This window comes from Solea solea, chromosome 19, assembly GCF_958295425.1.
Source record: "Solea solea chromosome 19, fSolSol10.1, whole genome shotgun sequence".
NCBI classification, from domain to species: domain Eukaryota; kingdom Metazoa; phylum Chordata; class Actinopteri; order Pleuronectiformes; family Soleidae; genus Solea; species Solea solea.
The window spans coordinates 21,392,772-21,414,180 of NC_081152.1; the positions used below are offsets into that span (position 1 = coordinate 21,392,772).

Consider the following 21,409-nt stretch of genomic DNA (forward strand, 5'->3'; position numbering starts at 1 on the left):
TGTTCGATCAAACGAAAAAACCCTGAAACTAAAGTAACCACCAAAAAAAACAAGAAAATGTCGAAAGTTAATTCACAGGTGTCCTCTGAGGGGTCAGAGGACAACACACGGGAAGACACACTGGGTGACACATTGGAGGACACACAGGAAGACACAGTGGGTGACACACAGGAAGACACACTAGAGGACAACACACGGGAAGACACACTGGGTGACACATTGGAGGACACACAGGAAGACACAGTGGGTGACACACAGGAAGACACACTAGAGGACACACTGGGAGACACACAGAGCACACTGGGTGGTGAAGAAGACACTGAGGTGGGTAGTGAATACTCGTTCTCTCGTGTCAGGAAGTTTCTGGCCGACACTAAAGGAGAGAAGGGAGTGATGGTGGAAGAGTTCTTCCCCGACCTAAAACTCTTCCATCAGTCGGTCAGAACTCTGATGAAAAACAGAGGAGATCTTGGTCAGCCATCTTTTATGGACACTGAGATTTTTAGATTAAAAAAGATTTTAAGTAAAATACGGATCCAGTTAGAGAAAGAGAAGAATGAATGAGTGCGTTTGCTTTTTCTTTCTTTACTTTGCTGAGTGTGTTTTTGTCTGGATGCAGCTTTTATAGAAGGATGTGTGAGTTAAAGCTGGGATCATTAAACATTAACGGTGCACGTGAAGACGTGAAGAGAGCTTCACTTTTCACGCTCATCCGGACTAAAAAGCTAAATGTTATTTTCCTCCAAGAAACGCACAGCACCTCAGACAATGAGTGTGACTGGAGGAGGGAGTGGAATGGGGAGGTGGTCTTAAGCCACAAGGACAGCAACAGTGGGGGGGTCGGGATTCTCTTTTCTAGAGATTTCACCCCCTCTTCGTACTCTGCAGATGAAATCGTCCCTGGACGACTTTTAAAAGTCACAGCAGAGTTCGAGAGGACTAAAATGGTTTTTATGAATGTATATGCTCCTGTTCTTGCAGGAGAAAGACTGGTGTTTTTAGATACTTTAAAATCGTCTCTTTTTAACTGTCATGATGACACACATCTGTTTTTAGGAGGTGATTTTAATTGTACAGTGAACCCTGCTTTAGACAGGAATCACTTGGAACCAAACGCTGCTTCAAAAAAGTGTCTGACAAAAATAATAGAGACCTTTGAGCTCTGTGACGTGTGGAGGTCGATCCACAAGAACCAGCGTCAGTACACCTGGGCTCGCTGCAGAGACAACCTGCTGTCGTTGGCCAGACTCGATCGTTTTTATTGTTATGAACACCATGTCAGTGTTTTTAAGAGTTGTTTTATCTGTCCTGTCGGTTTCTCTGACCACTCCCTTGTGCACTGTAAGGTTTTTATTAAAAACATCAAATGTAAGAGTGCATACTGGCATTTTAACACCGCACTGCTGTCAGACAACAGTTTTAGAAATGCACTCTCGTATTTTTGGTTTTATTTTAGACAAACCAAGTCCGAGTACAGCTCGTTGCAGCAGTGGTGGGACATTGGTAAAGTCAAAATCAAACAGCTCTGCTTACAGTTCACTCTCAATGTCACCAGAGACTTGACCAGGTCTATGAAAGATCTGGAGAGAGAAGTGGTGGAGCTGCAGGGTTCAGCAGACTCCACAGGAGATCGAGAACAGTTTAGAGTTCTCAAAGAAAAACGATCAGCTCTGTCAGACCTGCTGGGCGTTCACGCTCAAGGTGCTCTCGTACGGTCTCGCTTTAACAAAGTTGCCAGGATGGACGCTCCGTCCCACTTTTTCTTTGGGTTGGAGCGTAAGAGCGGACAGAGGAGGCTGATACACTCGCTGAGATCTGCTGACGGACAACTGCTGCAGGAGGACGGGGAGATTCGACAGTGCGCCTCCTCCTTCTACCAAGATCTCTACAAGACAGAGCTTCTGGAGGGTCCGGAGGTGGCGCTGTCTTTTCTGGAGAACTTGCCCGGAGTGCTCGAAGGAGACAAGGAGCAGCTAGAGGCACAGCTCTCTGCACAGGAACTGCAGGAGGCGCTGCAGAGTCTACAGAGCGGGAAGGCTGCCGGCATAGACGGTCTCCCTGCAGAATTTTATAAGACTTTCTGGACTATACTCGGGGAGGATGTACTGTGTGTCCTACAGGACAGCCTGGACAAGGGACGGCTGCCTCTGAGCTGCAGGAGGGCTGTCCTCACCCTCCTCCCGAAGAAAGGAGACCTGCAGGAAGTGAAGAACTGGCGTCCTGTGTCACTACTGTGTGCCGATTACAAACTGCTGTCAAAAGTCCTGGCAACGAGGCTCCGGAGAGTGATGGACCAGGTCATTCACGTAGACCAGACCTACTGTGTGCCCGGCAGGCTGATATCTGATAATATCACCTTAATTCGGGATGTTCTGGACCTCTCTGGTTCATTAGGCTCAAAGCTTGGGCTGATTTCTCTAGACCAAGAAAAAGCTTTTGACAGAGTTGAACACCTTTACCTGTGGCAGACACTGCAGGCTTTTGGCTTCAGCTCAGGTTTCATAGCTAAGATCAGGGTCTTGTACAATGACATTGAGAGTGTGCTGAAGGTTAACGGTGGTTTGGGAGCTCCTTTTAAAGTTCACAGAGGTGTCAGACAGGGCTGCTCCCTGTCAGGCATGCTCTATTCTCTGGCCTTAGAACCTTTTTTACGGAAACTGAGATCTCGCTTGTGTGGTTTTTATTTCCCTGGTTGTGATCATTGTTTTAAAATCTCTGCTTATGCCGACGATGTCATTGTTTTTATAAATAACCAACAGGACATCGAAGTTCTGAGCAAAGCTGCTCATGACTTCCAGAAAATCTCCTCTGCTAAGGTCAACTGGGAGAAGAGTGAGGCCTTGGCAGTTGGAGATGGACCTGAGAGGGAGCTGCTTTTACCAGGAGGACTAACGTGGCAGAGAGGAGGTTTTAAATACCTCGGGGTTCACCTTGGTGACGTCACCAACACCTCCAAGAACTGGGAGAATTTTATCGAAAGGGTCGAGGGTCGTTTTAACAGGTGGAGATGGATTCGTCCAAAAATGTCTTTTAAAGGTCGGATTCTTGTCATCAACAACCTGGTTTCCTCCATGCTGTGGCACCGCCTGATGTGTTTGGACCCCCCTGAGGATGTGCTCTCCAGAGTACAGGCCGCTCTGGTGGATTTCGTCTGGGACCGTCTTCACTGGGTCCCACAGAGCGTCCTCTTCCTACCCAAAGAAGAGGGGGGTCACAACCTGGTCCATGTGGCGAGTCGGAGAGCTGCTTTCAGACTCCAACACATCCAGCGTTTTTTAACAGGACCCACGGACTTAGTCTGGAGACCGGTGGCTCGCACCCTACTGGAGCGGTGCAGTGGACTAGGCCTGGCTGAGACCCTGTTTTTAATGGATCTACGGGATTTTAAGCTGAACAACTTCCCCACCTTTTATAAAGGACTTTTTAAAGTGTGGGGCCTCCTCAACAAAGAGAGGCGAGCAGGAGGAGGAGCTAACTCTCTGTTTTGGCTTTTAAAGGAACCGGTGACTCTGGGAACACGGTTCCGTGGTGTAGTGGGTCCGTCCCTGCTACAGAGACTATGCGCGGCAAAAATCCTGACACTGGGTCAAGTGGCGGAGGTTTGCGGCCCGCGGTTGGACAATGAGATCGGTCTGGCCCAGCGTCTCGAAACCAGGTCAGTCAGGGTGGTCAGTCTCCTGCTGAAGGACTGGAGGCAGCAGTTGACTGATTCTGAACTCTGTCTGATCTCGGACTACTGCAATGGACAAACGCAACCGGACTCTACAGACCCTTTCCCTGAACTCACCATCTCACCTGTTTTTAAGTGTGATGTAAACATTCTGCTGCAGATGAACAAATCCAACAATTACAATCTGTGCAGTGTAACAGGGAAGGTCATGTACTATGTGATGGTGAAGGTTTTAAACCAGAGTAGACTGAGAGACAGAGTGGACACTCCATGGAGACACCACCTGTCCCTCACAGAGGATCTAAGGCCAGAGTGGAGCTCACTCTACAAACCACCGTTAACTAAAAAAGCAGCAGACTTACAGTGGAGGGTTCTTCACGCTGCTGTAGCAGTGAACGCCTTCATCTCCATTGTAAACCCTAATGTCACAGACACTTGTCCTTTCTGTCCACAGAGAGAAACTGTCTTCCACTGTTTCTTGCACTGTGTCAGACTAACTCCTTTGTTCCACTTCCTGTCTCACTTGTTCTCGTTATTCACTGAGACTTTTTCCTCTTGTGTTTTTATTTTTGGTTTTAAATACACGAGGAAAAACAAGGGCAAATGTCAACTGCTGAACTTTTTAATTGGTCAAGCAAAACTGGCTATTTATGTTTCAAGGAGGAACAAAGTGGAAAACTCACTTGATGTTGACTGTCAGCAGATTTATGTTAGGATGTTAAAAACCAGGATAAAGACTGACTTTGTTTTCTTCCGCTCAACGAACAACATGGAAGATTTTTTAGAAACATGGGGAGTGAAAGACGTGTTGTGTTGTGTGAATGATGGAAAATTGTCTTTCTGCAACAGTCTGAGTTAAATGGAGTCTTTTTCTTTTCTTTCGTATTTTTTACTTTATTTCTCCATGGTCTAAGTTTAAGTGCAGAACACAACTAATTTTTGTTATTGTTCATGTTTCTGAGCAAATAAAGAAGTTTAAAAATCAAATCTCTCCCTCTCCCTCCCTCTCTCCCTCTGCCTCTCTCCCTCTCTCTCTCCCTCTCCCTCCCTCTCTCCCTCTGCCTCCCTCCCTCTCTCTCTCTCTCCCTCTCTCTCTCCCTCTGCCTCCCTCCCTCTCTCTCTCCCTCTCCCTCTCTCTCTCCCTCTCCCTCCCTCTCTCCCGCTGCCTCCCTCCCTCTCTCTCTCTCTCCCTCTGCCTCCCTCCCTCTCCCTCTCCCTCCCTCTCTCTCTCTGCCTCCCTCTCTCCCTCTCCCTCCCTCTCTCTCTCTGCCTCCCTCTCTCTCTCTCCCTCTCCCTCTGCCTCCCTCTCTCCCTCTCTCTCTCCCTCTCTCTCTCTCCCTCTGCCTCCCTCTCTCCCTCTGCCTCCCTCCCTCCCTCTCTCCCTCTCTCTCTCTTCCCCTCTGCCTCCCTCTCTCTCTCTCTCTCTCTCCCTCTGCCTCCCTCTCCCTCTCTCTCTCTCTCTCTCTCTCTCCCCCTCTTCCTCCCTCCCTCTCTCTCTCTCTCTCTCCCTCTGCCTCTCTCCCGCTCTCTCTCTCTCTCTCTCTCTCTCCCCCTCTGCCTCTCTCCCGCTCTCTCTCTCTCTCTCTCTCCCCCTCTGCCTCCCTCCCTCCCTCCCTCTCTCTCTGTTGTTATTTATTGTATTGATGGGATGTCTGTGGTTCTGCTCTCGGTGTTTTTTGGACGGGTCAGTGAACAGAAAGAAAGAATCCGCCCTTCACACCTCAGAGAGAGAGAGAGGAGTGTGTGTGTGTGTGTGTGTGTGTTAACGTGTTTCCATCCTCCTCCCCTCTCTTCTCCTCTTCCTGTCTGTCCTTTGTTTTTCCATCTTTCTATACACCTCCATCATCATCGTTACGTTTCTTCTTCCTCCTTCTCTCCTCAGTTTTACTCATCCCCCTTTCTCCATCACCTCCTCCTCTTTCTCTCGTCTTCTTCAGTTTTTCACGTCTTTTATTTTTTCACCTTCTACAGTAACTGCACCTGTTTATCCTTAACCCTCACCAGTGTGTGTGTGTGCGTGTCTGTGTGCGCGTGTGTGTGCGTGTGTGTGTGTGTTCACTGAAGCTTCATTGATGTGACAGACAAAACCATTTAAAGACTCTGTGGACAGTCACAACCATTCCACTCTGAGGATAAATTAGATGTGTCTGTGTGTGTGTGTGTGTGTGTGTGCGTGTGTGTTTGTGTGTGTGTGTACACATTGATTATGGCTGTGTTCCTCCCTCAGGATTGTTGTCTACATCAGCATAATGACTGACAACATAAAGTAACAGTTACAGTAGCATCGCTGATCGCACACACACACACACACACACACACACACACTGTCTCACAGTGAGATAAAGACGTGAGACATGTCCTTAAAGACATGGTAGATTTAAACTGATGTGGATTTGATCGGCTGAGTCTTTTGTGAAGTGGTTAAAGTCTGTTATTCATGTCAAAACGAGCAAAGTAAAGAAAGACAAGCGTAAAAACATGAACATAAAGAGAAGGTTCAGTTTAAGTGAAGCAGGAAGTGCAGATGAAAGAGTGAATTAAAACGACTGTGTCACAGTGTTTCTGCACTCGTGCCTGAGCTGATCACGTGTTCTCTCGTTCACTGACATGTTTGATGATCTGCTGCTTTTTTCTTCTTGCCGTGATCTTCTTTTCCACTTCTTCTTCTTCTTCTTCTTTCTTGTCTTTTTTCCACATCTCTTCCGTTCCTTATCTGCTCGCCTCATTTGCCATTTTGCTACTTTTGCTGCTCTGTTTGTTTGTTTGTTTGTTTTTTCTTTGCCACGCCTCCTCTGCTCATCCCCCGCACCTCCCTCTGTCCTCGTCCCCGCTCGTCCCCACTCCCTGTCCCACCTGAATGAATCAATAACAGAGGCCACGCCCACCCAGTATAGACCCGCCCGCACCCCCCCTCCTCTCCCCCGCCCTCCTCCTGCTCCTTCTGGCTCCCCTTTGACTTACTCCTCCTCCTCTGATCCCCCACCAGTGTCCCCCAGCCCAGGCGTTGTCCTCCCCTCTGCCCCCCGCGACCTGGTCCCTGTCCTAGTGTCCAGTCGATTTGTCCGACTCAGCTGGCGCCCCCCAGAGGAGACGGGAGGAACTGTGCAGACCTACGGTGTTTACTACTCCCAGAGCGGCGTGGACAGGTAAGAGAGGATTTTACAATTCTTCTTCTTCTTCTTCTGTTTATTTTAACTGTCAAAGAGTCAGAAAATGTTTTTGTCCATTTTTCTACAATAACTTTCAGTATATGTGAGTTATTTACAATTTACTGCAGACATTTAAAGATTAAGATGAAAAGACAGAGGAGTGAAAACTGAGTTAAAGTTTAAAGAAACATCAAAGAGAAAATAAAAATAATAAAATAATACAATTGTTAAAATATAAGATAATAAAAGATTAAAAAAAAGTCACTGAAAGAAAATATGTATTTTCATTAGTTTTATTTTGTATTAAATTGTGACTTTTTGTTTTTAAAACAAGTTACTTTGAGTTAGTTTTTTAAGCAGGTTTTAGTTTTAATTCCATCACAGAGAGCAGAGAAACCTAAACACTAGGGGGCAGTGGAGAGAAGAATAAATCTCTGCATCAGCATCTGCCTCGTCAGGTTGGGGTGAAAGGAAAATGGGGGGAGAGAACAACAACAACTGTATCAAGTTATAAGTTTAGACGGAGCAGTTCAGTGTTTATAGAACTATGATGTCATTTATACAACAGCTGGATCTGAGACAGAGACAGAGAGACAGACAGACAGAGAGACAGACAGACAGAGAGAGAGACAGACGGAGAGAGAGAGAGGAAAGGAAGGAAAGACACAAACTCTGGAGAGAAAGAACAAGGTCACTGTCATATAATGAAGTGCAGTGCAGGTCTATAGCAGCATAACTAAGAGATGGTCCAGGTTTAACTTTAGTTAAGGGTTTATTAGTTGGAGGGTTTGGCAGGATTAAGAAAAGGTAGATCATAAGTAATATGTCTTCTTAAAATGCTGGCAGATAAAAAATAAACACTTCATAAAAGCAAAAAGGTTTATTTATGTATGAAATACATTTATAAAGACAAAAACATCAAACTGTAGATTCCTGTAGACCCTGAAGGTTTTCTTATCAAAGTAAAGTCAAAAAACACGATGTCACGATATAACAGGCTGAGGTCATGTGACGTGTGTTGTTAAGTAACAGAATGCTAACAGTTCATGTTAGCTCTCTCTGCTGCTCACACACAGCAGCTCTGACTCCCCTGCTGATGTTAAATGGTGAAGTGTGTCTCACATTCTGTCTCACATTCTGTCTCACATTCTGTCTTACATTCTGTCTCACATTCTGTCTCACATTCTGTCTCACATTCTGTCTCACATTCTGTCTCACATTCTGTCTCACATTCTGTTTCACATTCTGTCTCACATTCTGTCTCACATTCTGTCTCACATTCTGTCTCACATTCTGTCTCACATTCTGTCTTACATTCTGTCTCACATTCTGTCTCACATTCTGTCTCACATTCTGTCTTACATTCTGTCTCACATTCTGTCTCACATTCTGTCTCACATTCTGTCTTACATTCTGTCTCACATTCTGTCTTACATTCTGTCTCTTCTGATGACGTACACATGAATCCCAGGCTAATGACAGCGGGTGTGTTCTTTCTTTTTCCTTTTTTTGTGTCGCTCTAATAACTTAGAGATAAAGAGAGCGGAGACACAGAGAGAAAACAATGGAAGATTAGAGGAGAGGGAAAAATGCTCTTGTTTTTTTTTTAATTACTGAAATGAAAACGGGTAAAATACAAAGAAAAAGACATTCAAAACATAATTAGATTTACAAAAAGCTGTTCTTTTATAAACCTGGTAAAGCACAGTTTGTACTAGCAGTAGATTGAAGAATACAATGTGAGAGTGAGTGAGTGAGTGAGTGAGTGAGTGAGTGAGTGAGTGAGTGAGTGGTTTACAGACTTCAGTTTCCTGTTGGAAAAGTCTGCTTCACAGTGAGATAAAGACGTGAACACGTTCTTCAGATGTCGTAGATTTTATCAGTTAAATCTTGTTATTATTCACGTCACCTCAAGCAATCCTGTACAAGCGCTAAGAAAGGATGACATCATCATACATAAAGACAGGATTTAGTTGATTTACAAAGGAACGGTGAATAATGAAACTTTTTTTTAGAACAAGAACAGAAAACTGTGATTTTTCCGGCTCTCGTTTCTGAGCACGAAGATGAAACGATGAATTAATAACGGAGCAAAATGTGGATCTGCGGCTGCAGTGGAAACATCCCATAATCATTCCAGCTGCCTCTTCACTTATGTGGTGATTAGTTGAGGAGCTGTGGAGTTTGCAGAGGTGCTGTAATCTGAGGATTAGCCGCAGTTACTGAGGGATTACACAGATTACCACTGATTACGGCTGCTCTTATCTACGTCGACACAAAATACAGGCTTTTTCTTTTTTTAACCACAGTGTGGAAAATATCACAGCTAAACACAAACAAACAATTGTGGCTTTATATGTGATGTTTTTTCACATGATGATTATATGATATAATAATTATTAAACTTGTGTTTTTCCCGTGTCAGGGAGCGGTCAGTGAACGTGTCGGAGCCCGAGTCGTTGGAGTTAATGGTTTCCAACCTGAAGCCGGAGGAAAGTTACAGTTTCAGAGTCGTCGCCTACAACGACGTGGGACCGGGAGGAAGCTCCGCCCCCCTGAGGATCACCACCAAACCTGACCGTGAGACAAAAAAACACAACTTTACACGAGTGGTCAACTAATATTGTTTTTCAGGGCAAAAATCAATACGACGTAGACGGGTATGCTGTGGCCTAGAGGGGTTTACTAAAATAAACACACTTCATATGAACCCAAAGGGTTAAAAGTTTACTTTTGAAACTTATTTACAAAGACATTTTCACTACAATTTGAGTTAGTTAGTTAGTTTTATGAACACACAGTTCAGTTTCAGTTAGTCTTTTTATTTCAGTTTACGAAAATCGTTATTTTGTCAGTTTTCGTGAACTATAATAACCCTGGTGTGTGTGTATGTGTGTGTGTGTGTGTGGTTCTCTGTGTGTCTCTTACAGTCCAGGTTCCCAGCAGGGTGGAGTCTGTGAGGGCGGAGCCTCTGTCTCCGACCTCTGTCCAGGTGAGCTGGGATCCACCCACTCAGCCCAACGGCCCGGTGCTCAGCTACAGGCTGCTGTGGAGCGAGAGCCCGACCGGCAAAGAACAGGTCAGCAGAGAACAGAATATTAGTTCTGCATCGTCTCGGACCTTCAGTCGTCAAATCATGTATTTTATAAATACATATGTACATGTATTTGTATATAAAAATTATATATAAAATCATTAAAAAAGTAAAATAAAAACAAATTAATTCATTAATTAATAAAACATTTTTAAATATAAGATTAGGTCGGAAGCAAAAACAATATGAATAAAAAATAAATATATATATATATATATATATAAATAGTAAAAAAATAGAAAACTAAAAAAATAAAAGTAAATTTCCCCTGATTTTCATTGGTTATCTAATTCTCTAAACATAGTCTGACCATCTCAAGCTTTTATTTTGGTACTTCAGGTTACTGACCATGTGAATTTGCATATTAGCCAAATATTCAGTTTCACCCATAACATTTATATTTATATTTAACATTTATATTTACATGTAATATTTAAATTTAATATTTAACATTTAGGTGTGACATTTAATATTTGGATTTATTTAATTCATGTATAAGTTAACAAATATTGGTGTAAATGTGGAAAAACTTAACGTTTTTTTTTTTTTTGTCCAGAGTGTGGAAGTTAACGGACTGAACTATAAGATGGAGGGACTCAATAAGTTCACTGAGTACACGGTCCGGGTTCTGGCTGTCAACCGCTACGGACCTGGAACTGCCTCTGAGAGCGCGGCAGTCATCACGCAATCAGACGGTACGTAGTACCCCAGTGTTTCAATGTGTGTTTGTCATGTGATTTTAAACCAGCATTATGAGGACATGTGGTTTTAAACCAGCATTATGAGGACATGTGGTTTTAAACCAGCATTATGAGGACATGTGGTTTTAAACCAGCATTATGAGGACATGTGGTTTTAAACCAGCATTATGAGGACATGTGGTTTTAAACCTTCATTATGAGGACATGTGGTTTTAAACCAGCATTATGAGGACATGTGGTTTTAAACCTTCATTATGAGACCATGTGGTTTTAAACCCTCATTATGAGGACATGTGGTTTTAAACCTTCATTATGAGGACATGTGGTTTTAAACCTCCATTATGAGGACATTTGGTTTTAAACGCGCATTATGAGGACATGTGGTTTTAAACCAGCATTATAAGGACATGTGGTTTTAAACCCTCATTATGAGGACATGTTGTTTTAAACCTTCGTTATGAGGACATTTGATTTTAAACCCTCATTATGAGACCATGTGGTTTTAAACGCGCATTATGAGGACATGTGATTTTAAACCCTCAGTATGAGGACATGTGATTTTAAACCTCCATTATGAGGACATGTGACTTTAAACCTTCATTATGAGGACATGTAGTTTTAAACCAGCATTGTAAGGACATGTGATTTTAAACCCTCATTATGAGGACATGTGATTTTAAACCTACATTATGAAGACGACCTGAGGACGTGTGATTTTAAACCTTCATTATGAGGACATGTTGATGACGTGAGAACATGTAGTTTTGAACAATCATTATGAGGACATGTGATTTTAAACCCTCAGTATGAGGAAATGTGATTTTAAAACTTCATTATGAGGACATGTGATTTTAAACCTTCATTATGAGGACATGTAGTTTAAACCAGCATTGTGAGGACATGTGATTTTAAACCTTCATTATGAGGACATGTAGTTTTAAACCAGCATTGTGAGGACATGTGATTTTAAACCTTCATTATGAGGACATGTTGACGACCTGAGGACATGTAGTTTTAAACGGGCATTATGAGGACATGTGATTTTAAACCCTCAGTATGAGGACATGTGATTTTAAACCTCCATTATGAGGACATGTAGTTTTAAACCAGCATTGTGAGAACATGTGGTTTTAAACCCTCATTATGAGGACATGTGATTTTAAACCTTCATTATGAGGACATGTTGACGACCTGAGGACGTGTGATTTTAAACATTCATTATGAGGACCTGTTGATGACGTGAGGACATGTAGTTTTAAACCCTCATTATGAGGACATGTGATTTTAAACCTTCATTATGACGACATGTGATTTTAAACCTTCATTATGAGGACATGTAGTTTTAAACCAGCATTGTGAGGACATGTGGTTTTAAACCCTCATTATGAGGACATGTGATTTTAAACCCTCAGTATGAGGACATGTGATTTTAAACCTCCATTATGAGGACATGTAGTTTTAAACCAGCATTGTGAGAACATGTGGTTTTAAACCCTCATTATGAGGACATGTGATTTTAAACCTTCATTATGAGGACATGTTGACGACCTGAGGACGTGTGATTTTAAACATTCATTATGAGGACCTGTTGATGACGTGAGGACATGTAGTTTTAAACCCTCATTATGAGGACATGTGATTTTAAACCTTCATTATGACGACATGTGATTTTAAACCTTCATTATGAGGACATGTAGTTTTAAACCAGCATTGTGAGGACATGTGGTTTTAAACCCTCATTATGAGGACATGTGATTTTAAACCTTCATTATGAGGACATGTGATTTTAAACCTTCATTATGAGGACATGTAGTTTTAAACCAGCATTGTGGGACATGTGATTTTAAACCTTCATTATGAGGACATGTTGACGACCTGAGGACATGTGATTTTAAACCTTCATTATGAGGACATGTAGTTTTAAACCAGCATTGTGAGGACATGTAGTTTTAAACGCTCATTATGAGGACATGTGATTTTAAACCTTCATTATGAGGACATGTAGTTTTAAACCAGCATTGTGAGGACATGTGGTTTTAAACCCTCATTATGAGGACATGTGATTTTAAACCTTCATTATGAGGACATGTGATTTTAAACCTTCATTATGAGGACATGTAGTTTTAAACCAGCATTGTGAGGACATGTGATTTTAAACCTTCATTATGAGGACATGTTGACGACCTGAGGACATGTGATTTTAAACCTTCATTATGATGACATGTGATTTTAAACCTTCATTATGAGGACATGTGATTTTAAACCTCCATTATGAGGACATGTAGTTTTAAACCAGCATTGTGAGGACATGTGGTTTTCAACCCTTATTATGAGGACATGTGATTTTAAACTTTCATTATGAGGACATGTGATTTTAAACCTCCATTATGAGGACATGTAGTTTTAAACCAGCATTGTGAGGACATGTGGTTTTAAACCCTCATTATGAGGACATGTGATTTTAAACCTTCATTATGAGGACATGTTATTTTAAACCTTCATTATGAGGACATGTAGTTTTAAACCAGCATTGTGAGGACATGTGATTTTAAACCTTCATTATAAGGACATGTTGACGACCTGAGGACATGTGATTTTAAACCTTCATTATGAGGACATGTAGTTTTAAACCAGCATTGTGAGGACATGTGGTTTTAAACCTTCATTATGAGGACATGTGATTTTAAACCTTCATTATGAGGACATGTGATTTTAAACCCCCATTATGAGGACATGTAGTTTTAAACCAGCATTGTGAGGACATGTGGTTTTAAACCCTTATTATGAGGACATGTGATTTTAAACCTTCATTATGAGGACATGTGATTTTAAACCTTCATTATGAGGACATGTGATTTTAAACCTCCATTAGGAGGACATGTAGTTTTAAACCAGCATTGTGAGGACATGTGGTTTTAAACCCTTATTATGAGGACATCCGATTTTAAACCTTCATTTTGAGGACATGTGATTTTAAACCTTCATTATGAGGACATGTGGTTTTAAACCTTCATTATAAGGACATGTTGACGACCTGAGGACATGTGATTTTAAACCTTCATTATGAGGACATGTAGTTTTAAACCAGCATTGTGAGGACATGTGATTTTAAACCTTCATTATGAGGACATGTTGACGACCTGAGGACATGTGATTTTAAACCTTCATTATGAGGACATGTAGTTTTAAACCAGCATTGTGAGGACATGTAGTTTTAAACGCTCATTATGAGGACATGTGATTTTAAACCTTCATTATGAGGACATGTGATTTTAAACCTTCATTATGAGGACATGTGATTTTAAACCTTCATTATGAGGACATGTGATTTTAAACCTCCATTATGAGGACATGTAGTTTTAAACCAGCATTGTGAGGACATGTGGTTTTAAACCTTCATTATGAGGACATGTGATTTTAAACCTTCATTATGAGGACATGTGATTTTAAACCTTCATTATGAGGACATGTAGTTTTAAACCAGCATTGTGAGGACATGTGATTTTAAACCTTCATTATAAGGACATGTTGACGACCTGAGGACATGTGATTTTAAACCTTCATTATGAGGACATGTAGTTTTAAACCAGCATTGTGAGGACATGTGGTTTTAAACCTTCATTATGAGGACATGTGATTTTAAGCCTTCATTATGAGGACATGTGATTTTAAACCTTCATTATGAGAACATGTGATTTTAAACCTTCATTATGGGGACATGTGGTTTTAAATGTTCATTATGAGGACATATGATTTTAAACCTTCATTATGAGGACATGTTGACGATGTGATTACATCTTAGCATGTACTCCCAATTTCAGTTGAAGACTTGGGTTTGGATTTAAGGATAAGGGTAATTACAGCACCAACTATTCTTGTGGACATTTGCAGGTACTGCAACAACTTTTTTTCTTCAGATTTGAATTAAAAATGATATGTCATGCCACTTTAAGGAGTTTATGGCAAAGGGGAATTTATTGAAAAGTACACCAAACATTTTTAATCTAACTTCTAAACTCAGTGGGCCAGTCCCAGAATCAACCCTTCTATTCCTAAGGGTTGAAGTTAGTTGAGATGGTTAAGGTTAGACTGAGTGTGTTGGAAATTAATTATGTGTTTGAGTGGGAGAACTCTCTCACACACTCACACACACACACAAACTTTGTTCATTTTCTCTCGCTCTCTTCCCGTGTGTCTCTCTGTCTTTCTCTCTCTGGGACTCTGGGGTCTTTAATTAAGTAGTGAGATGAAAAGAGACCTTCTTCATTTTAACCACTTAGCCCAACACGGTAATAGAGTCTACACACACACACACATAAGAAAAACAGAGAGATCGTTAAAACAGTCATAAAATTAGAAGTAAAGGTAATAATAAAAAACTAATAAACATCATGCAGATTATATTATATTAATTAACTAAATTTCTCTTCTCACAGGACACTAATTGACTTTTATTTTGTTGCATTACTTGTGTGACTGTGGTCACCAGATCATTTGTGTTGACTCGCACCAGAAGACTAGTCCTCGACTGCTCCACTGGGGATAATGCTTGTTATGTTGTTGTGCATACATATATATATATATATATATATATATATATATATATATAAATATATATATATTTCAAAAAATATAAAGTGTCTGTATATATATGTATATATATATATATATATATATATATATATATATATATATATATATATATATATATACAGACACTTTATACTGTATGACACATGACACTTTTATAAGTTTCAATCATTGTCAAACGTCGTCTTGAAGAATGTGATGACCTGTCACAGTGCACAACAAAATATGACTGAGTGTCTGAGACGTAAGAAAAGTTTGACAGGTGAATGACATGAGAGGAAAGACTCACCTTTTTTACTGTCCATTTCTGTCCATCAACACACTTTATATACACTCCACAAAAAGTGGACGTTCCACAACAAGCTTTGAAGCCTCAATATATTTGACATTTGGTGTAGCCTGCAACCAGACTCCTATTGATATGATGTTTTAAATTGAGATATTGTCATTTTTATTACTATTTTTGTTATCGTTATTATTATTATCAGCAGCGTGCCTATTATAACAACAGCCAATTTAACTCCTGGATCTGAGTCAGTTGTTTGAGTTTCTATGATTAGTTTGACATGTTTTTAGCGTGGACTGGTCCTTTAACACCTCCTCTGAATGGAATGTTAATGGAGTCACATACATCAGGAGATTGGGGAGAGAGAGAGAGAGAGAGAGAGAGAGAGAGAGAGAGAGAATAGAGGCGTCTGTCCAGATGCACACACACACACACAGTGATGATGATGATGATGTATTGTGATTCTTCTGGCTGTGTCTCCATGATAACAATGACTTGTGGGCTAATTGAGTCCACCACACACACACACACACACACACACACACACACACACACACACACACACACACTCAGACTGATTGAGCAGCTGAATCAATAGATAAGCCTGGAACAGTTAATCAGGCGTCTGCTGCAGTCGAACATTCAAACCAAAACACTTTGATTCTCAATTTTGGGCGTCACACACAACAACAACATGTCGACTGCCTCATCATCATCATCATCATCATCTTTCTCCTCACCGTACCTATATCTTATATTATCATTGTTGTTTTTGCTATTACAATTATAATTTTATTGTGTCATACAATTATTATTTTTCTTCTTTTTTAAGGAAACACATTTTTGAGTTGGAAACCCTGTTTCGGCCATTTTTAATTTTTTCTGTCCATGTTTAGCGATTTGCACGTCTCGTAAATGAACGTACTCCTCATATGAGCACGTTTATCGTACGGACATAAAAACCAGGTCAGTTTGTAGCAGACACTCGGAGGATGAAAAGTTACCGAAAGGTCTCACAGATTCAAAAGGGCGTTGCCACGGCAACCATCAGAATTCTGGTTGACCGTTGGCCACAAAACAGGAAGTGCCATGCGTTACTTAGCCATACATTTACCGATCTGCTAAAAACTTCACACATGAGACCAGAGACCCACCGCCAACATGAAAACTGAGTCAAGGGCAAAGCGCCACCTGTTGGTGGGTCCCGCTCAATGCTGCTTGCAGATTTAATGAATTGTCATACTCTTTGAGTTTAAGCGATGACTTTTCTTCTTTAATTCATATTTTCCTTGTTTTCTTTGTTTTAAAATAGATTCATACACACAATATGTCGTTTCATTATATTATAGATTAGATATTACATTATAATTGTATCCATTTTCTTTCGTGTTTACATTTTTAACCACATTGTTTATCTTCTATGTATTTGTTTTCATGTTCTTTCATTTCCTTCATTTCCTTCCACACTTGTTTTGATTTTCTTCTTTTATCTAATTTATTTCTTTCATTCATTCAATTTATTCAATGTAAGCGCCTCATCATCTCCCTGCTGTTTTATATCAGTGTAATTTTCACGTCTCTCCACCTGAGACTCCTTCAGCTTTTCTTTCTCTTTGTTCAAATCCTTCACACGGAATCTCTGTTTTCTCTCTTTTGTATTAAGAGTTAACTTTCTCGTATGGCTGAGCAATGTATGGATATTATATCTATATATGGTGACATGAGACCAGATATAGTCTTCAAATTTTCTGTTGGATTGATAATCTTCATATTTATTATATTGAATACATTTGTGAAATACACTGTATGTTATATACATACTGACATATTATTTGTGTTTTAGCAGAATGTGACCATGTTTATAATCAACGTCATTGTTTGTAACACACGTAAATATCCTTCATATAAAAAATAAAGCAGGTTTTTTGAAAATGTAATAATAAGTATATATTTTAAGATCATGTAATACAGATCATAAACAGTATATATTTTAATTTACAGTCTATTTACAGTGTATTTTACAGTTTATTGTCACTCTCAAACTTGTGCAGCTTTATATTCACATGTATCTCTGCACATTAAGGGGAAACATGACTTTAAAGGTAAATCATGAACATTAAGGGGAACAAACATGAATGTTAACAATGATCATGGACATTTTGGGACAAAGTTAAGGGGAAAATGTGGACGTAAGGGAAAACATGGACTTTAAGGAAAACAGATGTAAGGGGAAAAATATGGATATGTTTTCTGCTTGTTGCACTTGTGGTGAGATGCAAACCTCCTTTCGTTGCCCGAAACTTGTATTTGAGTAATGACAATAAAGTTGAATCTCATCTCATCTCTCTTTGTTTTCATCTGTTTTCTTCTTCACACACAGTGTGTGTGTGTGTGTGCGTGCCTGCGTGCGTGTGTGTGTGTGTGTGTGTGTGTGTGTTATGAGGCCTGTCGTGTCTGCAGCAGTAATCTTGTTGTTCTTGTTGCTGCTGAGCGTCAGCAGCTTCCTGTCTGACGTTATCGCCGTGGTGATTGATTGACAGCAGCGATGTGGCACTTAGCGGAATCAGCTGACATGACGACGCCGTCAGAGTCTCTGGGTTTTAGCTTAGCTTAGCACAAAGGCTGTAAGTGGAGGGAAACTGTTAGCATTGTAGACTGTGATCTGCATTTAAACTAAATAATGATTGTTGTCATTATTACTTAATCTGTCAGTGTATTTATTTAGTTTATAAGCACAAGCACTGAGAAACAAGATGGCTGCCAGTGCAGACACAAATACAATCTATGTCCTCCATCTCAAGTCTATGATGTCTTCAGAACATGATCATGTCTTTATCTCGTTTGCAAACCACTCACTCTCTCACACCAAAGCCCATAAAGAAAATCAGTGATTTTAACATCACACACACAGGAGTTGTTGATCCACTGCTGCCTCCGTCACTAAGTTCAAATGTCTGATTTTGTCACTTCGGCTTTTTAAAACCTTTGTTCAGATTGACCTCAGTGACACAAAGTGACCACACGAGGCAGCAGAGGAGCAGCAGCTCCTGTGTCCCCGCTGCTAAAATCACTGATTTTCTCTATGAGGTTTGGTGTGGCAGAGTGAGTGGTTTACAGACGTCCGTCTCACAGTGAGATAAAGACGTGAACATGTTCTTAAGACATCGTAGACTTGTTTTCGGGCTGGTTCTCAGGTTTTGATCATCAGTTCCTCAGAGAACCACACTTTTAAAAAAACACTTTACATGAAGTGGAATTAAAGTCTTTGTTTGCTTCATATTTGTCTCTACAGTTCCCAGTGCAGCTCCTCAGAACATCACCTTAGAGGTCGTCCTGTCCAGGGTGAGTTTTCTGTCTTCGTCCACGTCTTTTTGTCTCTGCATAGTAAAAAAAAGTTTTCATCATGTTCAGAGTCAGACTTTAACATTTTTCTGAGCTTTATTTTTTTATTCACACTGATGTTGGAAAACCATTTCAAATATTCACGGCGGATTTTTCCCAGTCTGTCCTCAGCAGTGACTCATGATTCACTGCCTGCACTCTGTCTGTCTGTCTGTCTGTCTGTCTGTCTCCAATGATGTGTCCTCGTTTTACTCAACTGTTTGTCTCGGCTTTTCTGGTTCTTGTGTGTCTGTCCATCAGAGTGGAAGTTAAAGGAAAAATGTGAATGTAAAGGGAAAAACACAAAAATTAAGGGGAAAACATGGATCTTAACATGAATGTTAAGGAAAAACAGGTGTTAAGAGAAAAAACATGGACATTTATGGAAAAATAAGATGGTTAAGGGAAAATCATGGATGTAACAAAGGGAAAATATGGATTTAAGGAAAAAACATGGAAGTTAAAGGTAAAATATGAATATTAAGGAAAAACTTCTGATGACACGTTCAGACTTGACTGTGTCCCGTCACCGCGTGTCTCCTGAAATACACCGTCGTAGTGTTGTAGTACTCGAGATCAGTCCTGGTCTTGAGACCACTTTTTGAAGGTCTCTTCTCGTCTCGGAATCGACTGCATTTTTACTCGGTCTTGTCTCGGTCTCAGACAAAGTGGACTTGGGATTTTATTTCAAGACCGGTCAAGACCACAACTGTGGGGATATCAATAATAGCCTGTGCATTTTTGGATGAACTTGTTAATATCATTACTGTGATTTTGCGTAAATCGTATTGCTTCGGGTAAAACCAATAACTTGACTCATTTATCATTTGAAGTGTTTGTCACCGTTAACGGCTGTCACCCCTCCCGCCCCCTTTCACACGCCCCCCACAAAAGTGCATGTGAGTGACAGGAGAAGAGGCCGTGAGAAGTCTTGGTCTTGTCTTGGTCTCGATACATTGTGGTCTTGGTCTCGGTTTAGGTGGTCTTGACTACAACACTACACCGTTGTGTCTTTGTGCGTCCCCACACACACACACACACACACACACTCACACACACTCGTCTCAAACGCAGTATGTGCGTGTGTGTGTGTGTGTGTGTGTGTGTGTGTGTGTCCAGATATTTATAATGTTGTGGGGACCTAAACCTGTTTCCACAGTCACATTATGGGGACTTGTCTTCCTTGTGGGGACAAAAATCAAGTCCCAATAACGTAAATGGCTACATTTTAAGGTGAAGATATGTTTTAAGGTTAGGTTCAGGTTAGGGTTAGGATTAGGATTAGGATTAGGCCAGTAGTAATTGTGGTTACGGTTAGAGTAGGTCTCCAGGAAATGAATGTAAGTCCATGCAGTGTGTGTGTGTGTGTGTGTGTGTGACTAGTTCCTCTGGGAAACGCTGTTTTTTCTGAGCCCAACTCAAACTTTTTGCCTTGTTGTTTCTTGTTCTCTCTCCTGAGAAGAGTTTTACATTCAGAAGCTGAGGCTCACTCATTCTCCGAGACTTGTTTTATCTATTTACAAACCTCGTATCTGTGATGAAGTTGCTTTTTGATTTCCCAGAGAGTCTTGAGCTCCACGTGCTTTTAATCCAGCCAGGACAAAGCGTTCTTTTTCAGCCCCTTAATACGAGCAAATTGACTTTTAAATTGTGACTGAGTTTCACTTTAATTCCTCCACAATCTGAGCAGGAATCTGCTGTGGGAACTTTGACGTCAGGATTTTTTCCAGGTGGAACAAATAAGAGAAATGAGTCGCGTGAAACCAGCGTGGATAAAAAACGTTAAGTCTTTATGTTGTGATGTTGTTTTTCTCACCAGCGCGGCTCGAATCGACAGAGCAGAACTCATAAATGACACGTTATCTCACATAGTTTAAAGACACAATGCTCTGTGAAATCTTCTAAGTCACAAGAGTTCACTTCTAACAGCCTTTGAACCCTCTTATTTCTGCATTTATTTTCATTTAAGGGGTTCAGCTGTGATGCTTTTGATTTAAGGGGTTCAGCTGTGATGCTTTTGATTTAAGGGGTTCAGCTGTTGGTGATGCTTTTGATTTAAGGGGTTCAGATGTTGGTGATGCTTTTGATTTAAGGGGTTCAGCTGTTGGTGATGCTTTTGATTTAAGGGGTTCAGTTGTTGGTGATTATTTTGATTTAAGGGGTTCAGCTGTTTGTGATGCTTTTGATTTAAGGGGTTCAGCTGTTGGTGATGCTTTTGATTTAAGGGGTTCAGCTGTTGGTGAAGCTTTTGATTTAAGGGGTTCAGCTGTAAGGCTTTTGATTTAAGGGGTTCAGTTGTTGGTGATGTTTTTGATTTAAGGGGTTCAGTTGTTGGTGAATCTTTTGATTTAAGGTTTTAGCTGTTGGTGATGCTTTTGATTTAAGGGGTTCAGCTGTTGGTGATGCTTTTGATTTAAGGGGTTCAGCTGTTGGTGATGCTTTTGATTTAAGGGGTTCAGCTGTTGGTGAAGCTTTTGATTTAAGGGGTTCAGCTGTAAGGCTTTTGATTTAAGGGGTTCAGTTGTTGGTGATGTTTTT

At 40.7% G+C, this 21,409-nt stretch overlaps 1 protein-coding gene across 4 annotated transcripts in view; it reads left to right on the forward strand.

Moving 5' to 3' along the window:
* dcc (DCC netrin 1 receptor) overlaps positions 1 to 21,409 on the forward strand; it is a 201,775-nt gene that overhangs the window by 102,049 nt on the left and 78,317 nt on the right. For all 4 annotated transcript variants that reach the window (XM_058617204.1, XM_058617205.1, XM_058617206.1 and 1 more), the window contains exons 8-12: positions 6,657 to 6,816; positions 9,245 to 9,399; positions 9,750 to 9,898; positions 10,470 to 10,608; positions 18,783 to 18,832. In XM_058617204.1, coding sequence (XP_058473187.1) covers positions 6,657 to 6,816; positions 9,245 to 9,399; positions 9,750 to 9,898; positions 10,470 to 10,608; positions 18,783 to 18,832 — 653 coding nt within the window. The remainder of the gene's footprint in view (positions 1 to 6,656; positions 6,817 to 9,244; positions 9,400 to 9,749; positions 9,899 to 10,469; positions 10,609 to 18,782; positions 18,833 to 21,409) is intronic.